Below are 21,162 nucleotides of genomic sequence, written 5' to 3'. Positions count from 1 at the left end.
CCTAGGCTGACGTGGAACTCACTCTGAAGCCCAAGCTGGCCTCAAATACATGGCAGCTCTCTTGCTTTTGCCTCCCAGGGCTGGTGTTACAGGCATGAGGCACCTTGCTTGTCTCAAAGTTATATGCTTATTTACCAAATGAAACAAGGTTTTGAGATAGTTGTGTGCTACATAAAGACTGAAATAATAAGTATTAGGAAATGCTGTTAGGTACTGGTGTGCATGTTTGTATACAAGTACACGTGCACATACATAAATGAGTACACACACATACACACACACACACACACACACACACACACACACACACACACACACATTTTTTGTCCTGTTTGATGATGTGCTGGTGGGCTATCAAACTGAAGCCCATACAATGAGTCACAGAACGTGTACATGAGTTTATAAATATCCACTTCTCATTTTAAACACACAGTGTGGGAGGTAAAGGTTCCCCGGGGCCAGTGTCAGCTCTGACAGTCCTGGACAGGTCTTAACAGCCTGGTGTGCCTCTTCCAAGGGGGATGGGGGTAAAGTTCCACCTCTTTACATTTTAATACTTCTTTCTCCTTCATTTACCTGAAATACTATTGACAATCCTCAGTGGCATGTTCCAGAAGACCACTGGTGGCCTCACACTGTACACCTTGGACATCAGAAGCTGCTTAGAAAGCTTTTAATCAAATAAATTTCAAAAACAAAAACAAAAAATGTTTGCAGCCTGTTAAGGGTCAGTACCACTGACTTCTTGCAGGGATGCTGCAGTTACCAGCTTCTGGAATGTGCTCTAGCAAAACCCACTTCCCCACCACGGGAAAGACAGACCCAGCTGGGTTTCTTCACATCTCCTGTGCTAGGAATGTTCTCTTTTCCAAGAGTGACCCTGCTTAAATGCTGAGACCATGGACCAACTGCCAGGGTCTAAAGCTACCACGGAGAGTTTTCTCTGTGAAGAATTTAGCATCAGCTTGACACTGATAATCCTGAGTAGCAGATAATGAGAGGCTGCAGCCAGTGAGAAGGAATTCCACACATACCCACTTTTCTATAGCAAGCAGCAGTCAGTGGTTCGGCCTCTTCAGGAAGCAGCGCCCGGGCTAAGCAGCCACACTGCACGAGCCACACTGCACACCCTAGCCCGAGAGACCAGCGCTTGTCACTTGGTACTGTCCATTGTTCTCTTAAGATGAATGAGGTAATTTATAACTACAGTTTTTTAAAGATGCACAAATCATAAAATTGTCAGTTTATACATCACTGTGATAGAGGACATCAGGTTGGTCCTTTGACATCTTACATTCATATACATAATTATGGGCAAAGATATGTTTCACTTACAAAAAAGGAAATGTGGCAATAGTTAGAAATATAACGGTGGGACTGCTAGTCATTTTTATTTCATTTGCTGATTTGTTGTTGTTGTTCTAAGGCATAAGCTGTGTTGCCTTAATTTTTTCTTTTTTTTTTTTAAGATAGTATATGCTACCTTGAAACTCCTCTTTTCATTGCTAACATCGGCTTCCTTCCTGGAGGGAATTTCAGAAGACCCCCTTTTCTGTTAAAAGTCTTCGGCAAAATAAAGTTAGCAGCAAATGTCCCTTCATAATTGCTGTAATGACCACACAGCTGTGCTCTGCGCAGCATAGGCGCTCTGCTTCATTTCCTGCCCAGATCCAGTTCTTCAGCCTGTGGCGTCGAGGAAGCCCAGTGGCTTGCTGGCCACCGCTGAGGACCAGCAGGCAGGCCAGAGCAGAGCCACGTGGGCAGAGGGCTGCCACACGGGCACTGCCCGTCGACTGCGGGGCTTCTGGCCTTCGCTTTCTTAGCCTTTGTGCTTGCCTGCTCGTTTTCTGACTCGCCGCCTTTCTCTTGGCTAGGCTCCGATGGTTTTATTTATGAGGATGTGTGTTTTCGAGGAGGCACCTCACACTTAAATGAACCTGTAAGCAACCCAGAGAAAAGCAAGGGCCTGCAGCGCTAATAATGAGAACTGACAAGGCGGCCCTGCTGGGTTTATTTATGACCTTCTGCCTTTGTTAGCTCTTGTGAGAAATTCCTTTCTAACCATAACAATATTGTTGGAGTTTGGCACTGTACAGAGAAATCCTACCGAGCCCCGAGGCCCACAGGCTGGCAGCCTTTCAGCTCATAAGCGATTGCAGAGCTGCCCATCGTCTTACGTTTCCTTTCACTCCTCTTCTCTTCAATTCTTAAGTAGTTTTCGCCAATCGTTCTGTGTGTGGTTTTTAAAGAAGATATCTCTTTTATTCTCAGAGCCATCCGGAGTGCTCTTTGGCACAGTGGAAGAATTCAAAAGAGGGCAGGCAGGCTGTAGGAGAGGCGAGCGAGTCCGGTCTAGGGTGGAGGTGGACGGTAGAAAGCCGCGTAGCACCCTGCTGCTGCTAGCTAGCTGACACTGCTGGAGCTGTGACCTGGAGCACAGCGCACTGGTTGTTAGGTTAACTCCAGTCCAGTCCGTTCACGTCGTCTCAGCTTGTTCGTTTCTGTCTTCCCCCTCCAAATGAGACAGCAATTTTAAAAGCATTCAGAAAGAATTGTCTTTATAGTTGTGATTACTTTGGTTGCAAATGAGAATGGGTAACATTATACACTGAACCCTTAAATGAGAGAAATGAGAAGTTGTCCCTCGTGGCTTCGCTCAGGGCACAGGAAAGCCGGGGCCGAGCTGCTGCTCTTGGGTTGTCCCTGGACATGGAGTTGCTGCTGTAATGACAGAAGAGCAGGCTTCTGTGTGAAGTAGGCAAGTGGCCTGTGTGTCTCCACATTCCAGAGGCCAGCTTCTGTGAGGGACATGTGACTCATGTAGCTTATTTCCTAAGTATAACGGGAGCTCACTGCCCTTCCACGTGAGCACTGTTAGGGTTTATGGGTCATCAGCCTTACCTCTTTGACATTCATAAAAGGGTGTATGCACACACACACACGTCTGTGTGAATGTAGGTTATGTGTATTCGTATACTTTGTGTTCTTCTTCATAAGTTAAACCAATCTGTAAGTTTATTTTCTGCACTTATTCAGTTTTCTCTCCAATAAGAATTACATTGTTTTTAACATAAAAATTTTAATAATTCATGTTTTAAGGAAACCACTAAATGATTTCTAATCTGCCATTGTCTGTCCAGTTTCGTTATTTCTTGTTTTTAAATTTATTTGTAATACAGAGTAATCAAAATGATGGTCAAAATGCATGAAAGGAGTCTGTACTAACATGTAGTTCTCTTAGTCTCCTTGAGACATAGACCAGTTTTATAGAGTTGAGGAGACAAGCACGAGGGTTACCCTCTGGGAAGTGGTGCAGCCAAGGTTCTAGCCAGGCACCCAGCCCAGGCATTCCTCTTCCAAGTGGTGCGTCCTCTGCTGGGCAGCTTATGTATTATTACAAAGGTGTGCCAACAAAGACTCCCTTCACCATTTCCATGCTCTGCCACATGCACAGAAAGTTGTCAGGTAAAGTTTGCAGGAATGAAAGGGAGCCATGCTTGTCCCATCTCACTCATCTCCCAGTGTTAGCATTTTTACCATGTCTGATAATCACCTTGCCATAAGTGTTATTTCCTCGTTCTCTACCTGCGCCTCACCTTATACTCGACATGCCCAGCTGTCAGTTCCTACTGCCCTTGCTGTAGAGTCCTGCCTGGAGCACTTCCTGCCATGCTGTCCCTCTAGAATCCACATTATAGAGGACATGAAAGGAGCCCTTCTTTTGGTTCTCTGTGCTTGTCTTGTAGCCTTGTACTTAACTCTTGTGGCAACACTGTGAGGTTCATCATACTGTAGCCAGATTGGGTATGGTGGCCTGCAAGCCATCTGCCCACATTGTGTGTTTACCTGTGGGTGAGAGGAGCCAGTTGTGAACACAGTCATCTCCTTCTTGTGACCACCTCGAGGCCCCAGAAAAAGAGACTACGTTCACAAGATAGCTGGGCATCTCACAGGTGCTTCCGGAAGCTGGCCTGGGTGGGGAGGCGAGAGGAGGCAGGCGTGAGGAAGGCACCATCACCCCTTTCTCGCGTTGCTATGAGGAAGGCACCATCACCCCTTTCTCGCGTTGCTATGGGGAAGGCACCATCACCCCTTTCGCGCGTTGTTATGGGGAAGGCACCATCACCCCTTTCGCGCGTTGCTATGGGGAAGGCACCATCACCCCTTTCATGCTTTGATATGGGTGCCTGGAGTAGAATCCAGCTTACCTTGGAAGTGTGTGGTTCACGGAGACATTGGGCGGTGGGACAGGCAGTGGCCCCACCCCTAGAGAATCTCTGTGTTCTGTTCCAGTGTGGGGCCATGCTCCAAGCAGCCGCTGAGTGGCCCAGAAATGACTCTGCAGGGCCAAGTGGGAGTGCGGTGTGGGGCCAACTCACCCTGAGGCCTCTGTTGACAGTATTATTTTCATCATTATTATCACGGTTATGATTACTAGTCTTGGAGAGTTCTGTCTGCAACCTTGAATGGGTTTATGACCACCTCCTCTCGAGGAGTTTCTGGAGTAACATGAAGTGGTTATGTGCTCTTAGGAAAAATTATTATGTAAAAGTGCACTTGAATGCCAGCTCTTCAGATGTTAAGTGACCAGCTGGCCTTGTAAGAAAATGGAAAACAATTTGTTTTGGAAACCTCTTATCTAGGTGAGCCTGTGAATCATACAAAATAAGAAATCCATATTATAACTTGGACTTTTAGAAGACTACTAAATGCCATGAACTTCATTTTAAAACAGAAAAAGTCTCCATAAATCTTTTCTGTCTGTGACCCAATTAAGCTAATTGTGTAAAACTATCTTTGAGTCCATTTTTGTTGTTGTTGTTGAGTGTATATGGTTTCAGGCTGACCATTTTGTATTGGATAATCAATTAGGAGATATGTAACAATAATAATAAAAGAAAAAGTAGCTCTTAGTTTGAGAGCTGGGGGAACATGGGAGGATTGGTGGGAGAAAGGAGGAGAGAAGTGATGTAATTATATTTTAATTTAAACTGTATTTTTAAAACAAGTATAGATTAAATGAATGGAAGTAGCGTTAAAAATGTAAATAAATAAGCATGGGCCATTTACTACTGCTAAAGGAATTTGGTGTCCACCGCATGTTGGTGACTGTCCCCTCCCCCCTCTCCCTGTGTGAGTGGCATGTCCACTGCATGTTGGTGACTGTTCTCACGTGGAAGCAGTCCACTCTGCTTCTAGATATCTCTGTGCACAGGACAGGTGTAAAGTTGGGAATTATGTAATAGATGCACTTTTAGCTTGAATTGCTGACAAATGGTTGTCCAGAGAGGTTAGGCTAATTTCCCTTCCCACCCTGTGCATGCACCAGAATGGAGGAGGTTTGTCCCCTTTGTTGTTTTATTATCATGATATCTCCATTTGTGGCATCACTGTCATTTAGTGTTGACAGATGTCATCCTAACTACCTTATAGAAGAAGTCACGTCACACATCAGGTGTGGGAGGAGTGATTGTCTTGGCCATGTAAACGCGAATGGAGAAAGGGCAGCTTTCCCTTACACACTCCAAAGTAACAGGCCTAGAGAGGTGGCTCAGTTTGGTAACTGCTTGCTACAGAGCCATGAGGACCTGAGCTCATATCTCCAACACCATGTAAAAGCCAATTAAAGTACCTGTTATCCCAGGACTGGGGGATCAGACACAGGAGGATCCCTGGAGCTCACTGCCAACCTGTCTGTCTGAATCAGTGTGCTTTTACAGCCAGGAATGACACTGAAGCCAACCTCTGGCCTCCGTGTGTGTGTGTGTGTGTGTGTGTGTGTGTGTGTGTGTGTGTGTGTGTGTGTATGTGTGTGTGTATGTACGCGCACGCACATGTACACACACACACACACACACACACACACACACACACACACACTACACTACACGAGTAACAGCACTGTGTGAATAATTGCTGCATGCAAAAATCCATGGACAAATGTGATAACTAACAAACAAAGCTCGAAGGAGAAGACACTTGTGTAGCATAAGAGTCATCCCCCGAGTGTCTGTTCCTTTTGTGGTGGCCGCAGAAGCCACAAGCTTCGTGGTGTTTCTAGGAGCCCGAGTGTCACTTTCCTCCGTGTGTCTGGACCGGACCTGCTGACTCTCCCCATAAGTAAGGACAGAGCAAGGACCACTTAACCCTGGAGGGTCCTGGACCACACCACTATACGCAGGAAGTCTCTTCCTGTTGAGATAAGATGTGTGTGTTTGTGGGGGGGGGGTGTCTCTTCTCTTTTCTTTTTTTTTTTTTGCCCAAAATCAAAAAACTCTGGGCTCATTAAAATAAAAAAAAAAAAACCTCTGGGCTCATCATTCGGAAACAATAAACAGTCACAAATTAAAGAGCATTTGTGAAAATACCCAATGAGACATGGGACTCACATAAAGACTCAGAAACTGTCCAGGTACTATGGAGATGGGAAATCCTTGCAAGGCTTCCCTGGATTGGACCTTGGAATGGAGAGAAGACTGGAATGGAACCAGCTGAGTCTGCAGGTCTGTTGGAGCATCACTGTTGGAGCACTGGCTTGTGCAAAGGTGTAAAGCCAGCAGAGGCCTGCCTGGGCAGCATGTGCAGGAAGCCCCCCAGTATTGACTGTGGAAGGCGTGGTCAGTGTGAGAAGGAAGCCCCCAGTGTTGACTGTGGAAGGCGTGATCAGTGTGAGCAGGAAGCCCCCAGTATTGATGGTGGAAGGTGTGATCAGCGTGTGCAGGAACCCCCCAGTATTGACTGTGGAAGGCGTGGTCAGTGTGAGCAGGAAGCCCCCCAGTGTGGCTGTGGAAGGCATGGTCAGGGTGTGCAGGAAGCCTCCCGGTATTGGCTGTGGAAGGTGTGATCAGCGTGTGCAGGAACCCCCCAGTATTAGCTGTGGAAGTCCTGGGCAGTGTGAGCAGGAAACCCCCCAGTATTGGCTGTGGAAGTCCTGGGCAGTGTGAGCAGGAAGCCCCCCAGTATTGGCTATGGAAGGTGTAAAGCCAACAGAGGCCTGGTCAGGGTGTGCAGGACCCCCCTTTCTCCCCCAGTACTGGTGTGGCATTCGTAGGCCAAATTACTTTCAAAACAAACAGGCTTTTAAAAACCAGGGAAGGCTATAAAGCAAACATGTATCCGTGTGGTTCAAGTTAATAGCAAAAATACCTAGACAACCAAGTTTAATGTTTTTCTACTAACAAAACTTCTCTTTATTCCACATGGACTCACTATAGTTGTGAGTTGTGTATTTCTCAGTCATTGTTTTCTTAAGTTGCTAATTTATTTTCAGTTTCTACGGATCTTGCTGTTTTAAAGAATTTCCCTGCTACGCTGTTGAAGAAATAAATGTCTCCTGAGGGTTCATGCCTTTTTGTTTTTAAGTGTTATTTTTAGAGTTTTTGCATGCTTAGCATTGAACTTCTAAGATAAACAGTGACGTTTTGCACCTTGAGAGATGCAAAAGGTGGTATTGATGGCTTTTCTGTCCTAAAAATTTATAGTATGTTTTCAGTGATAAAAACAGGAATCAGGAGACAGAGTCTAAATCTTATATATTTACAGACCTTGTTAGTTTGTCAATTTCCTCCCAGAACACATGGGTCATTAATATTTATAGGTTCATACCTGGTGGTGATATTTATAAAACACCAAACCATATTCCAGAGCCATCCTCTGCTTCAGTGGGTGTCTCCCTGTTAGACCCAGGTGACCCCAGAGTCACCACCCGTGGTTTTAGAGTAGACTGTAGAATGTTAAAGGTGTGTGTTACTCACAGCCAGCTTTAGGATACTGCCTGATGTTTTGAGACATTAGACTCATGTTGTGTGTTGATTTTTAGAGCTGTGTACACTGTGTACACGCAGTCTAGAGAACACACAACCATTGAACCACACTGCCCTCACTTCAGCCCTAATTCTCTTATTGTTTGCATATCGTCCCTCTCTCTGGCCAGCCCCCTGTTCCCAGTGAGCACACATCCTTAGGCTGCATCCTCCTCATTCATCCTCCAGAGATCCCCTACTCTCTTCCTCTGACTCGCCTACCTTTCTACCCTGCCTCCTCCAGAGGACCACCCTCCCTCCAGAACTTACCTGCCTGCCCCTCACAATGGCCCCAAGAGGTGTTCCTTGGGGTGAACAGGCCATTGTGTTTGCTACAGTACATTCCACCTTCCCCCCTCCTCCAGGGAACTTGACGCATTGTACCATATTTTATCTGCTTGTCTCTCTCCACTGAACTTTGGTGACAGGAGTTTTAAGAGTGTAAATCCACACAGGAGCTGCCCACTGAAGTCTGAAAGGATCCATGTGTGCACGCTGCCCTCTTGAGTTCTCCCTCCTGCTGCACGGCTACACCTTAGGTACAGCATGTGCCCCAGGTCCTGCCGTATTGCTGTTTGATTACATGGCTTTGTTCTCCTAGCCTACACTTTGGATTGAAAGCACCACCCTCTCGCGGTAGTTAAAGGGCAGCAATTATCCACACATGAGCCTTACTTTTTCCGTGCTGGCTTAGGCCTTGATTGAAGGGTCTTGCCTGTGTTAGATGAGGAATTGGGAAAGAATATTTGAGAGCTCATCAAACAATATACTGTGGCTTAGTCTGGTGAGGAAATAATTGTAATATCCCAGGTGCCAAATCGTGGCAGTAGGGTTGAGTCATTGCTCACATTTAGAACTATTTACAAGGCTGTTCCCAGGCACTTTAACAAAGGGTTTGGGTTACTTCCAGATGCAGGTTAATTCCAAAGTTCATACAACTGAAGTTATAAACTCTTTTACCAAGTTGACTCTTAATTCCAGACTCTGTGTGTTGTGTTAAAAAGGCCTGTATGTTGCTCTTGGTACCAACACATCTGGGGATGATTATCAGTCATGGAGAACAGTCACCCAGGAAGAGTTCAAAAGTAGGAGTATTTTTGTGACCCCAGAAAAGGCACATGCAGTGAGAAAGATTCCCTTTGCACAGTACATGTTTCATGGTATGTTGCCCATCCCTCTGAATCTGCAGTGGCAGCACATTTCACATTAGGAGTGTTCACCTGGGGCTGGGGAGATGGTTCAGTTAGTGACAAGCTGGGCAAGCATAAAGAACCTGCGTTCAGATCCCCAACACCCATGCAATCCTGTGGAGACAGCAGGATCTCGGGGGCTTGATGGACAGCTAGTCTAGACAATTGGTGAGCTTCGGGGTAAGTGAGAGACCCCATCTCTATAAATAAACAGTGATGGAGGAGGGTACCTGCTGCTGACCACAGTCCTGTACACAAAACTCTGTCTGCACATACAACTGCGCACAAACAGGAATGTACATACAACACACACACACACACACACACACACACACACACACACACACACACACACACACACCAGAGAGAGAGAGAGAGTTTTCACCCCAAAACATTTAGCAGTCACTTCATTTTATGTACTGATTTTCAAATTTTATTTATTCTTTGACAACTTCATACATGTGTAATATACTTTGATCATAACCCCCCCATTGGCCTATCTTATCCTCTTTCTTTCCCAAACAAGACCCCCCCTTCCTACTTCCATGGTTTGTTTGTTTGTTTTAGAAAATACAAACACTGGTATGCCTAAGCCTGAATTCTGCTTTTGTGAAGTGTCACTTCAGTCATTACCCTGGAAGCATCCCTTGAAGTGAGAGTTACCCACAATGCAATTATTGCTGGAGTAGAACTGCGGATGCGTCAGGGGCGAGTAGTTTCCCAAAGAGCCGCTCTCGGCCTCGGCGTGGATTCTGACCACATTTTCCGTGTGGTTCCCTTGGCTTTGGGTATGCTCTTGTCATCCATGGAGTTTGTGACTTTCAAACCCGTGCCGAGTATTTTCTCCAGCTGCTCACACATCAGTTGGCCGTGCGTTGTGTATGTTGTCCTGCGGGATGAAGAGGCACATTTGGACGTGTTAAGAGAAAAATTAAGACGTGTAAGTTGGAAGGAGGATGGCTTTAAGCCTTCAGATCAGTGCTTAGGATCTGCTCTGTGGACTGTCTGCCTGATGGCTTTTATGTTTCACGTTGAGACCAGAACTCTAAGCTTTAAAAACAACAACTCATTTGCCGTCTAGACAAATGGGCAGCAGGGACTTAAGTAGACAGCTTGCAGTATGGGTTTTGTGCTGAAAACCTAGAAAAGTCATGGGAACGAAGCCACAGAGAGGTTTTTTTTATTTTCTGTGTCAAATTATTAGCTCAGTTTTAATATCAACTTCAAGGTATATTTGTATCAAATGCTTGAAGTTATAGCACCAAAACAAGCTGGGACAGTGTAAAGTTACTTCTGCTACATTTCAAGAGGGCTACGAAGCTAATGAGGCTCGATTCTTGACCCCCATGGTGTTGCTTGGGAGTCAGACTGAGAATTCATTCATAAAAGGTAATAGCTGAGTTGGTAGTTTTCAGGAGAACTTTTGTGGTAAATATTAGAACTGTTTGCAGGTGCTAGATGATGCCATGTAGTGTTTGCCACTGGAATGTACTCATAAATTCAGTTGAATTTGCCCTTGAACATTTAAATCCCCCGTCTTTGCCCCATGCCTGTCATGAGAGTCAGTGCCCTTAAAGTTAAGGTCTGGTTGAAGGTTGTGTGTGGTATATGTGTGTGTGTATGTGTGTGTGTGTGTGTGTGTGTGTGTGTGTGTGTGTGTATGAGAGAGAGAGAGAGAGAGAGAGAGAGAGAGAGAGAGAGAGAGGTGTCTCTCTGTGTGTGAGTCTGTTTCTCTGTGTATATGTGTGTATGTCTGTGTGTGAGAATGTGTGTTTTTGTGTGCATGTGTGTGAGTCTGTTTCTCTGTGTGTAAGAGTGTGTTTCTGTGTATGTGTCTTTGTGTGAGAATGTATGTTTCTCTGTGTGTGAGTTTGTGTGTGTGTGTGTGTGTGTGTGTGTGTGTGTGTGTGTGTGTGTGTACACAGAGCATGGTCTTCCTGCTTCTGAACATCACTGAGAATTTTGAAGAGTTGTGAACTGGCGTTTTGACCCATGCCTTAAGCCTCTGGGAAGTCGCAGTGAGAAATCATTAGCTGTGTCCTATTAAAGTCCTGAAATGAGGCCTGTGCCTGTTGCATTGATTGAAATATCTTCTCTATTCCTAACTCTGTTTATCCCCTTTTCTCATGGGGTGTGCCTGAGCAAGGGATGCCCAAATGTGTGCAGTGTGGGGCAGCTCACCATTAGAGCTGAGCTCCACCAGCAGCTAATTGTACTGAGAGCTGCGGCTTGGAGTATTTGGAAGTTCATTTGCTTTTTGAAAACCCACTTACTTAATTAAGCAAGGGAGTACAATTTCCTAGCTTATTCCCAGTTCTCTGAATCAGTGACACATTGCCAGTATTGACTGAACTTACTCTGGGTTAACATGGGCTAAATTGAACACCATACCATCAAAGCCAAAGATAAATAGCAATATAAGTATTTTCAGGGAGGTTCATGTGCAGTATGTAAATGTCAGAGAACTCATACTTACTGTTCCTTGTTTCCAGTTTGCATGGAGCTCTTTTAAAGTAGTTCCTACAAACCATCTTCATGGAATTTTCCACATGCTTTCCCTAGACCTGTGTCCATGAGGAATCAGGAACATTGTTGTGCTGTGTTCATTCCTAATTGTTCCTCTTGTAAAAGTCTGATGAGACTCCTTTGCTCGCTGTCACATTTCATTCTTTACCCAGTCCCTTGAGTTAACTGGAGGTTTTTTTGCTTGGACACAGGGAGGTGAAGGGTGTGGGGTTACAGTGCTGTCTGTGCAGAGACCTTCTTGAAATGGTTTTAAAAGTAAAGCAAGTGTTGCACGTTTTTGTGATGTTGGAGACAAGGACTTTTAAAAATAAATGGACCATTGATACTGAGCTCACATTAATTTTGTTATATTGAAAAATATTCAGTATTGTGGGTGGCATTAAACAGAAAACACCTAATTTGATAGCAGTATCTCACCACATCAAATTATGATGGCAAAGCAGTAAGCCGTCATTGCCTTACCCATCCCTCCATCAGGAAAGAGAGGTGGTAAGGAGAGCTGTGGGGTAAGGACTACAACCCCCAAGAGCCCTTGCTGCAGTCCCCTGACCTGACCAGCCAGCTCTCCCCTAAGATGAGTGAAGCACTGTAGCTTGAAGGTGCCTTCCTGAGGAGAGGCAGGGCAGCCTTTGCAGGCATCACAGATCTGATAATGCTTACAGAAAAAGGGAGCTGGTGCCCTGCTGACTAATCGTCCTCTGGGGGAGTGTTAGTGACAGGACTTGTGTGTTAACGAGGCTGTGTGCTTAAACCACTGCTGAACTTCCTTTATTAGTGCGCCTTAAGATAGCTCTGCATATGGATACCGTAAGTATCTGCAGGGCGGGAGTATTTCTGTATCATTTACATATAAAAGTTCCGAGAGGGTATAGCAGTAATATAAAAATTATATCTTTTTATTGCTCTTCTGTTGCACCAAGGTCTAGTCAGCACTGAAATTCTGATGACACGTGAGCACGAAGGAAGCCACCGGTTTTATATTTTCCTCCTGGTGCTTCCTTGATCAGCCTGTTGAATAACAGAAATGTTTTCGATGCCTTTGCAGCTTGAATGGTGCTCTCTTGACACCGTCCTCGTTGCTTTTTCCAGCAATAATGTGTATTTTTAAGGGAGGTTGGGGAAGAAATTTGTAGGTCATGCAGAGAATTACAAAAATTTATGAGTAACATTCCAGTTTTTATGAAGGAAGATTTGCATAAAATTATTTAACTACAATTGAACGCTGACTTTACATTGTGTCTGCTCAACTCTGTTTGGTGTGCAGTAGAAAATGACTGTCTGTCTAGCTGTTTACCAAATTATCTGGAAAGGTGTGGGACTTGTGTCCCCTCCCAACCCTCTTGCCAGTGCTGGGGAAGCACCTGGCTCAGATGGAGGTGACAGGACACAGTGGCTGGCTTGTCACAGTGGCTGGCTTGTGGTGATCAGCGGCCTGGTGCAGGAGTTGCTACTGTCCTTCCACTGTGTGGTCAAGCTCAGTCACAAGCACCTCACCTGCTAAGTCATCCCAGTCCCGGGAAAGGTTTTGTTTTGTCTTTCATTTTTTAAGAGAAAACTAGTAAACTATGGGAAATGTTTTGTCTTTTGTTTTTGTTTTTTTCTTATCAAAGCTGGTGAGTGAGACAAGCCTGCCATTCCTTTGGACTGATTAGCCAATTACATCAAATTGTGAAGTTGAGCTTGGTCCAATGGGATAAGACACCATCACCACCCCTATCAAGGGGGTGAAAAAACCCAAAATCCATTGCAGCTAGTGTATTTGCCAGACCTCTCGTTCTAGGACATCCTTTTTGCAAAACAAACGGTTTTGCACAGCTACCTTCGCATTGTTTATGTGTTTCTTCATTCAGTGCTGAGATTATTCATTCCCAGCACAAACCTACATCTCTCAGTCAGTACTTTCAAGACAGTGTGGTACTGTTCCTGGTAAAGTCTGCATGAACTATCACATGCAGTGAGGTCTTTGTGTGGTTCACCTGAGACCTGCCTAGCACCTGGAACTAGGTCTTTGCATCAGGAGTCAGATGGTAAACATCCTGGGTCACATGACCTGCCCCAGGTGCTCTGCTCCACATTGCCACAGCATTCAGGGGGCAGTGCTAAGGGCTGGGTGTGTCTTGTTTAAGGAAATACAGGAGGCCACCGTTTGAATTTCATATATTTCCAGTATGTTAACAAATACTGCTGTTGGGGCTTTTGTTGTTGTGTTTGTTTGTTTATTTTGCACATAACCATGTGGGTAGCTCGTGGGCAGAGCCTAAGTACAACTCACCTTTAACACACAGGTCATTGATTGCGATTGGTTACAAGTGCCTGCCAGGCAAACCCTGAGAAGCTCAGCCCAGGATACCTGCTCCTCTCCCCCAGATCCACACCCACCCAGTTCGCAGAGTGGGTACATCGATAAGTGAACAGGAAGCCTGGGGTGAAGGACAAGCAACCCCTTTCTCTTTGGACATGTCAGCCTAAATTTGTTCGTGGAATTGTGCTAATTGTATTGATTGCCAGAGGGTGTTTGGTTTCTGAGCTGTGTATGGCATGTTACTGGATTAATAACCTTTCTCTATTCCTACCTGGCTTTGTAAAAGCCATATCTGATTTGTAAGATCTAAGTGGCACTATCACTGAGCCAGTCAGTAATCAAGTCTAAATAGGAAGTTTTACCAGCTGAGTGTGTGCACAATCACGTATGCCATGCGCCTAGAGCAAAAGTGTTTGTTTTAGCTCTGAATTCGGAAAAATCTTATTCAATTTACCTCATCTTATTTGAGAGATTTGATAATACTTTTTCCAAAGGTTAGATATTTTCAATCATCGTGTTGTTTTTCATAAGCAGAATTATTTGGCTTTATAAGATTACTTTTTATTTTACTTAAACCAATATTATTCTTGTCATAAACTTTTTCAGTGTACACTCCAGGTTTGCATGGGGCTGATCAGCTGTAGTTGATGTACATTTTTCTCTTTGATAACATCCTCCTAAGAGGGAAGTTCCTGGCACAGCTCAGTGTCCAGGGCCAAGGGTCTAGCCCTGGGTTTGTCAACTGCATTTCTTCTGAGCCCCCAAGCATCTTCCTGAATCAGTCCTGAGAGCTCTTGCTCCAGAAGGCCTTCTAGTAAGCGAGGTTACGCATGGGTAGAGAACCGAGTGGAGCACATCTGTTCCGAGCAGCATGCGCTGCTATTCCAGACTGCAGCTTAGGCTCTCCCACTCCCTCTGCATCCGGCTTCCAGTCTGGATGGACCTCACTGTGCTGACCACCTGAGAGAGCTGTCACACCAGCCGGCCTGTGTCTAATTTCTGGGCATCTCGGGACAGTGGCTCCCCTTCGGGGCCTGGGAACACAGCCGCTGTATTCCTTATCTGTCCACGTCTGCTCTCTCTTCTTGCCTGCCTTTTCTATAGTTACTGCATTCTCACCTGAGGAACGCGCCCTTCAGAGTTTATTACTTCAAGCTTAGGTTCCGTGGATCCTTCACGTGGAGACTCGAGTAGCTTCCTCCAAGGGTGTTATAGTCAAACCAGATGGTATTAACAGTGCAGAATTGTTGCATAAGGGCATATTGTGTAACATTACAACTCATTTCTGACCATATAATGTCAACAGGATTGTATTTCCATAATATACTAAAATGCAAATGCCACTATTTTATTATAATGCTTAAACATGGGCAATTTCTCACCATGAAGTTCAGTTCGAATTTTGACCATCATTAGATTACAGCACCCCAGCTTTGATTTCCATCTGAAGGTTCCCCCAAGCCTGTAGTTGCTCACTTGATTGAAGTCCTCATTGCTGTGGTAATTTGCTCTACAGAGGGCTGCCTGGTATAGCATTTTGAATAGGCCCACAGCTGGGAACCTTCAAGGGTAGCTTGTGAGTATGAGATGCAGCTTGCCTCATCTTTTAAGTGAGCTCGCTGGAGTCTAGTGAGAAGCGGCCACACTGAATCTCGGTCTTACCCGCTCACAAGGAGTGGCATTGCCACTTTCAAGTCAGGTTTTGTGTGCTTAGTGCTCCAAGTGTGTGAACACATGCTTTTTCTTTCTTCCTCAGGACCTGTCTGGCTCCATTGACGACCTCCCCACAGGAACGGAAGCAACGCTGAGCTCCGCGGTCAGTGCATCCGGTTCTACGAGCAGCCAGGGGGATCAGAGCAACCCGGCTCAGTCTCCTTTCTCCCCACACGCATCACCCCATCTCTCCAGCATCCCTGGGGGGCCGTCACCTTCTCCTGTTGGCTCTCCTGTGGGAAGCAACCAATCTCGGTCTGGTCCGATTTCCCCTGCAAGTATTCCAGGTACTGTCATCCTTAACTGTCTGCCATCCCCATCCTCGGTCTGTCCGTTGTACCCCCTTCCGACCCCAGTGTGAAGACAGGTCTGGCCTCAGCAGCATCTCTCACACTTTACCTTTCTATTCACTCCGTCTTAGTTCTTTAAGACATGGATATGTTTACTATTAGGGATCTAACTGCATTTCCCACCAAACATACCAGAGTCCCAGTTTCTAAAGTGTCTCAACAAATGAATAATAAATGACCAACTACTTTCTGATGAGATGTGGCATTTGGGGTGATATGACTGAAGACTGACCAACTACTTTCACACGTTCAGTTTGCCATAAACGAAAGCCTTCATGGCAGCTCTCTTGGAATGGTTCGACAGTGAAGATCCTCTATCAGGAAGTGTCCTGAGATGAGATGGCTGACCGGTGTCGACCGTGGATCTGGTTCTGTTTGATGGATATAATATAACAGTTGTTTTCTAACGTGTTTTCAGAGTTGGTGTTTATCTGTGTCTGATCACAGTCACACACTGGTTGGTGCCAACTACAGTTCAAAGTGCCAAACTGATACACGCTCACACCTCCTTTCCGATAGAATTCGTGTTCTCGCTAACTCTTGGGTTCACTTGACATCTGTATCTTCTGTGTGTGTGTGTGTGTGTGTGTGTGTGTGTGTGTGTGTGTGTGTGTGTGTGTGTGTTGTCTTGGGGTTCTTCATTGCTTAACCACATTTATCTCTCTGGCATTGTCCCAGCTATTCCAACCCACCAATAACTAGCTTTCCACTCTCACAGAACAAGATGTAATTTTTTGACATGTAACTTTTGCTAACGTGATAGTTTCCAGAGAGCACCTTCAACTAACCTATTAAAATGAGAATTGAACAGCTAGTAAACTGCTTGATAATTTATCATATTCTCCCCCAAAACATAGGTGATAATTTTACCTCTTTTATATTATACTCCTTTCATGTTTTATAAAATTTGTATTGTGTCATATTTATAAATAATAGTTATACATAGAATATTATGTATAAATGCACAATGCACTGTAATTATGAAATGAATCTAATCTTAAGAACTGGTGTGTGTAGATGAATTTCTAAATGGTCTTATTAAATAAAAAGCACGGAGCTAAATATAGGGGTAAAAGCCTTAGCTCAGGGAAATAGGGAAAGCCACCAGCCAACCTCACCTCACCAACTCTGCCCCTTCCAAATGCGAGTTACTTCCTGTCTACCCACGCTTTTATTGCCTTGCTGTTCTGCCCTCTCATTGGCTATCTTAGCCCAGCTACCTCACTTCCTCTTCCTATACAGCTCTGTCACTTTCTGTCTGTCTGCACAGACCTCTAGGTCTCTATGGTTGGTACTGGGATGAAAGGCATGTGTCACCTCCAGTTGACTCTGTTCCCTAGTGTGGCCTTGAACACCCAGAGATCCTGCCTGCTAAGGGATTAAGGGCGTGTGCTGCCTGACTTCTTGTTCACTAAGAATGGCTGGCCTTCCCCCCCCCCACGATCTCCAAGCAAGCTTTATTTATTAACATACAAATAAAATGTCACATTTCAGCACAATAAAATGTCACCACATTTCCCCTTTTTTTGTCTAATAAAAATAAAAAATTTTTTATATACAATAAGTACAATAACTATATACAGTGTGTACAAGCAATAAATACTCCAACAATATCTAACAAATTCAGAGAAAATATATCCTATTTTGGTGAGTCCAAAATGTACCTAATTCACTTTCTATTCTATCTTGTATTATCAACAGAAAACTATCTTATGATGTCTTTCAAACTTATACACTTAACACCTCTTAGTGAATTTCTTTTCTGAATTTCTTAACAAGGAAAATTATTATTCCAACTATCTAATCTTCAGCTCCCTCAGAGACCCAAGAAGGAAATAATATTACCTAGTAAAACAGGAAATGCAAACAAGCAACTTCTAAAAAATGAGCTATGACAGAAACAGCCAGCTATCTGGACAGTCACCCGAGGTTTCTCTGCATGTTGGGGCATCATCTTTGGCTACAGGCTCAGCGTATCTCACAGACTCATTTGTGAAGTAGGATGTGCACAAGGCCTACAGCTCAACCTCACATTCGGTGCAAGTATTCCATGTACCAGATAAACTTGAATTCCACCAGTGTCCTGTCATGATTCAGGATTTTAAATTCTGGAAATTGCTGGTATTTTTGGAATTCAGCTGCCCATTCTTCTTGGCTTGTGGGTGACTTCATCTCCTTTATTAAATGCCAGTCTTCCATTGAGAGGCTAGACTCCATCAGCCTCGTTACTCTTTCAAGAATAACTGTTTCAGCTACTGTTCTACTGCACACCAGAAGCCATCGGTCCATTGCCTGTTCAGCAGCCTACAAAGAAAGGGACACTGTACCTTTTCTGGATTGCAAAGCCACTTCAGCAATGGTGCCTTATTGTCCTGGCCTCAGAGGACGCCTATTGCCAAAGCTGCAACCACACTTATCTTGGCAAGGATCGGTAGTCCTTTGTTTTGTGTCCTGTCTGTCCATTTTGGATAGCATACTGTAAGCAGTCAATTTGAGGGTACTTTGTTGCTCAATAGCTAACTTTCACAACAAGAAAGTTAATTCCATATGCAGTTTCTTCAATGCCCATATCTTCTCTGAAGTATATTGGTGCTTCCAAGAACAGACATGTCTCATAGTCATAAAAAAAGAAAAAGAATCTATGTTATGAAAACATTTTAAAAGCCATATTCTGTAGATCTCTGAAGGGTTTGAAGATGACCTGTCTATCTAAAATATATCTCTGCTTGACCTTGAAAACATACCTAACATGACTTTAAGTTCGATTGTAATGTCTGACTACTTACTTCCATTTCTTTATATTCTAATAGTTGGTAATAATAACATTCAAGGATTAGCAAATTGCACTACATTATTAAATGAACTGTATAGATATAATATCCTGAACAAAATTAGAAATACACGTACAGCATTTTCTAACAATATCAATCTCAATATATATAATTTGTATATAATATATAAAAATCCAATCAAAGTATTTAAAACTAGTAGTTGTCTTTTAAAAGTAGATTCAATAATCTACCTTTTTATCTATATCATATCTATATCCTCTCTTTTTTCTTTTCAGAGTAGATTAAATAATCTACTTATCTATATCCTCTTTTTTTCCTCTCTCTCTCTCTCCCTCTCTCTCTCTCTCTCTCTCTCTCTCTCTCTCTCTCTCTCTCTCTCTCTCTCTCTCTCTCTCTCTCTCTCTCTCTAGGGGGTGAAAGCCTTAGATCAGGGAAATAGGAAAAGCCACCAGCCAACCTTACCTCACCAACTCTGCAGCTTCCAAATGAGAGTTACTTCCTGTCTACCCACGCCTTTATTGCCTTGCTGTTCTGCCTTCTCATTGGCTATCTTAGCCCAGCTACCTCACTTCCTCTTCCTGCACAGCTCTGTCACTTCTGTCTGTCTGTACAGACCTCCAGGCCTCTGGTGTGCTAGAGATAACGGCATCCACCTGCCTGCTTGTTCCTTGTCCCAACACCGTTTCCTCTCCCTCTGTATATATTTTATCACTTTTTAAAAGAATTTTATTATTACATTTTTAGAGTTTATGTTACTACTTTTATTTACTACATTTCTTTTATGGAAACTTATCCTCCTTAGGATGACTGTAATATTTCATCAAACTGAGAGACTGTTAATAGCCACAGCACACAGCTCTGAAGACCAGGAAGTTCCTAGGCAAATCAGAAAACGTATATGTGTTGTGTTCTATCTTGCCTATTTTAAAAATTAAATGTTATGTTTTTATGATCTGCCATAACTTATTAGGCAGTACAGTTGGCGTTTGAGTTCATTTTGGCTAAGGCATTTGACTGTGCTCTTCCAGGCTGGATCCAGTCACCAGCTGCTATACTGTGTTGAGTCACACCATCCAGTGGCATTTAGTCCTGAGGCGAGGCAGCATTCGAACTCACTTCTTGATGATCTCTGCCTCTTGCACAGACACACAGTATAGTCTTGTTTGGGTAAAGTGTGACACACACACTGTGATGTTACTCTCTTTCCGGAATGCTTGCTTGGCCTCACAGTGGTCCCAGTGACCCTGCACGGACCTGCTCTTAACAGTGTTAGCGCTAGGACTGCTCAGCTCTCCAGAACCCCAAGGCAGGTTTGTGTTCAGATGGCTTTTGCTAACACGATGCTGGTAGTTGCCAGAGTTGTGGCACTACCTGATTGGTGGAAAATGGCACAAAAGCTCCTTGTGACGTGGATTTGCACCTGAATGACCTCCCGCAGCTTTCTGCGGTATAGGACAGTGATGGTTTTAATTTGAAGCCTGGTGTAAATGTTCACGATAGATTTACCGTTCCAAATAGAGATCCTGTGTTGTGTTTCTGAGACGAAGTCTTGCTCTGTACCTGAGTCTGGCCTGGATCTTGAACTGATTCTCCTGCCTCAGCCTCCCAAGTGTGTGTCAGAGGTTGACAGCCAAGATTAGCCATCATATGTGGATCCTTGTCAGACTGACACACAGATGCATCATTGTTAAACCATAACCTTGTGGATCCTTGTCAGACTGACACACAGATGCATCATTGTTAAACCATAACCTTCCTTGCCTGTTCCCAGGATTTCATGTTAATATCAGAATACAATAAAAGTCCCACAGTCTGAATCTAACCATTGAAAAGTCCAGGTTCTGTTTTAGAACTCAGTCTCTTAGCTGAGCATTCCTGTGACATCAAAAACAGATTATATATTTGTTGTTCTAAGAGAGCAGGGCCAGAGCACAGTGGGAGTCACCTTGCGGATGACCCAGGGCCCTACAAATCCTAGGCAAGCACCCTACCATTGAACTGTACACACAACCTTCAAACATAGTTTGGGTTTTTGTTTGTTTCGGGTATTGTTTGTTTGTGTTTTGATTTCAGGGACTCAAGCCCAGGGCTTGGCACATGCTAGGCAAGTGCGCCTTCACTGAGCCACGTCCTCAGCCTGAATGTAAGGTTTTTTTATAGTGTTCATTAAACCTTCATGGCACTATTTTCTTGAGAGTTCTTTTAAAGGTGTGACCTATTACCCAGTGTGGTGGTACATGTCTATAATCCTGGTACTTTGGAGACTGAGGCAGTGGAATCTCGAGGATGAGTCCAGTTGGGCTATATGATGAAACTAGTCTCTAGGAAGTATTCGGCACCTTAAGTTTTCTCATTTATGTTCATTTTTCACATAGGTTGGAGTTGATCATCGGAGTTTCTTTTTGCTATTTATTTACTTTTAATTAAATGCTAATATACCTTCCATTAGAGACTAATTCAGCCTGAATCTATCTCCATCCCCATTTC

The 21,162-nt window shown here is 44.1% G+C and overlaps 1 protein-coding gene across 5 annotated transcripts in view; it reads left to right on the top strand.

Moving 5' to 3' along the window:
* Arid1b (AT-rich interaction domain 1B) overlaps positions 1 to 21,162 on the top strand; it is a 380,162-nt gene that overhangs the window by 256,218 nt on the left and 102,782 nt on the right. For all 5 annotated transcript variants that reach the window (XM_052750910.1, XM_052750907.1, XM_052750906.1 and 2 more), the window contains one exon: positions 15,577 to 15,820. In XM_052750910.1, the coding sequence (XP_052606870.1) occupies positions 15,577 to 15,820 (244 nt within the window). The remainder of the gene's footprint in view (positions 1 to 15,576; positions 15,821 to 21,162) is intronic.

This window comes from Peromyscus californicus, unplaced genomic scaffold, assembly GCF_007827085.1.
Source record: "Peromyscus californicus insignis strain IS unplaced genomic scaffold, ASM782708v3 Scaffold_22__1_contigs__length_63687245, whole genome shotgun sequence".
Taxonomy (NCBI): Eukaryota; Metazoa; Chordata; class Mammalia; order Rodentia; family Cricetidae; genus Peromyscus; species Peromyscus californicus.
This window is presented reverse-complemented; position numbering and strand designations above follow the sequence as displayed.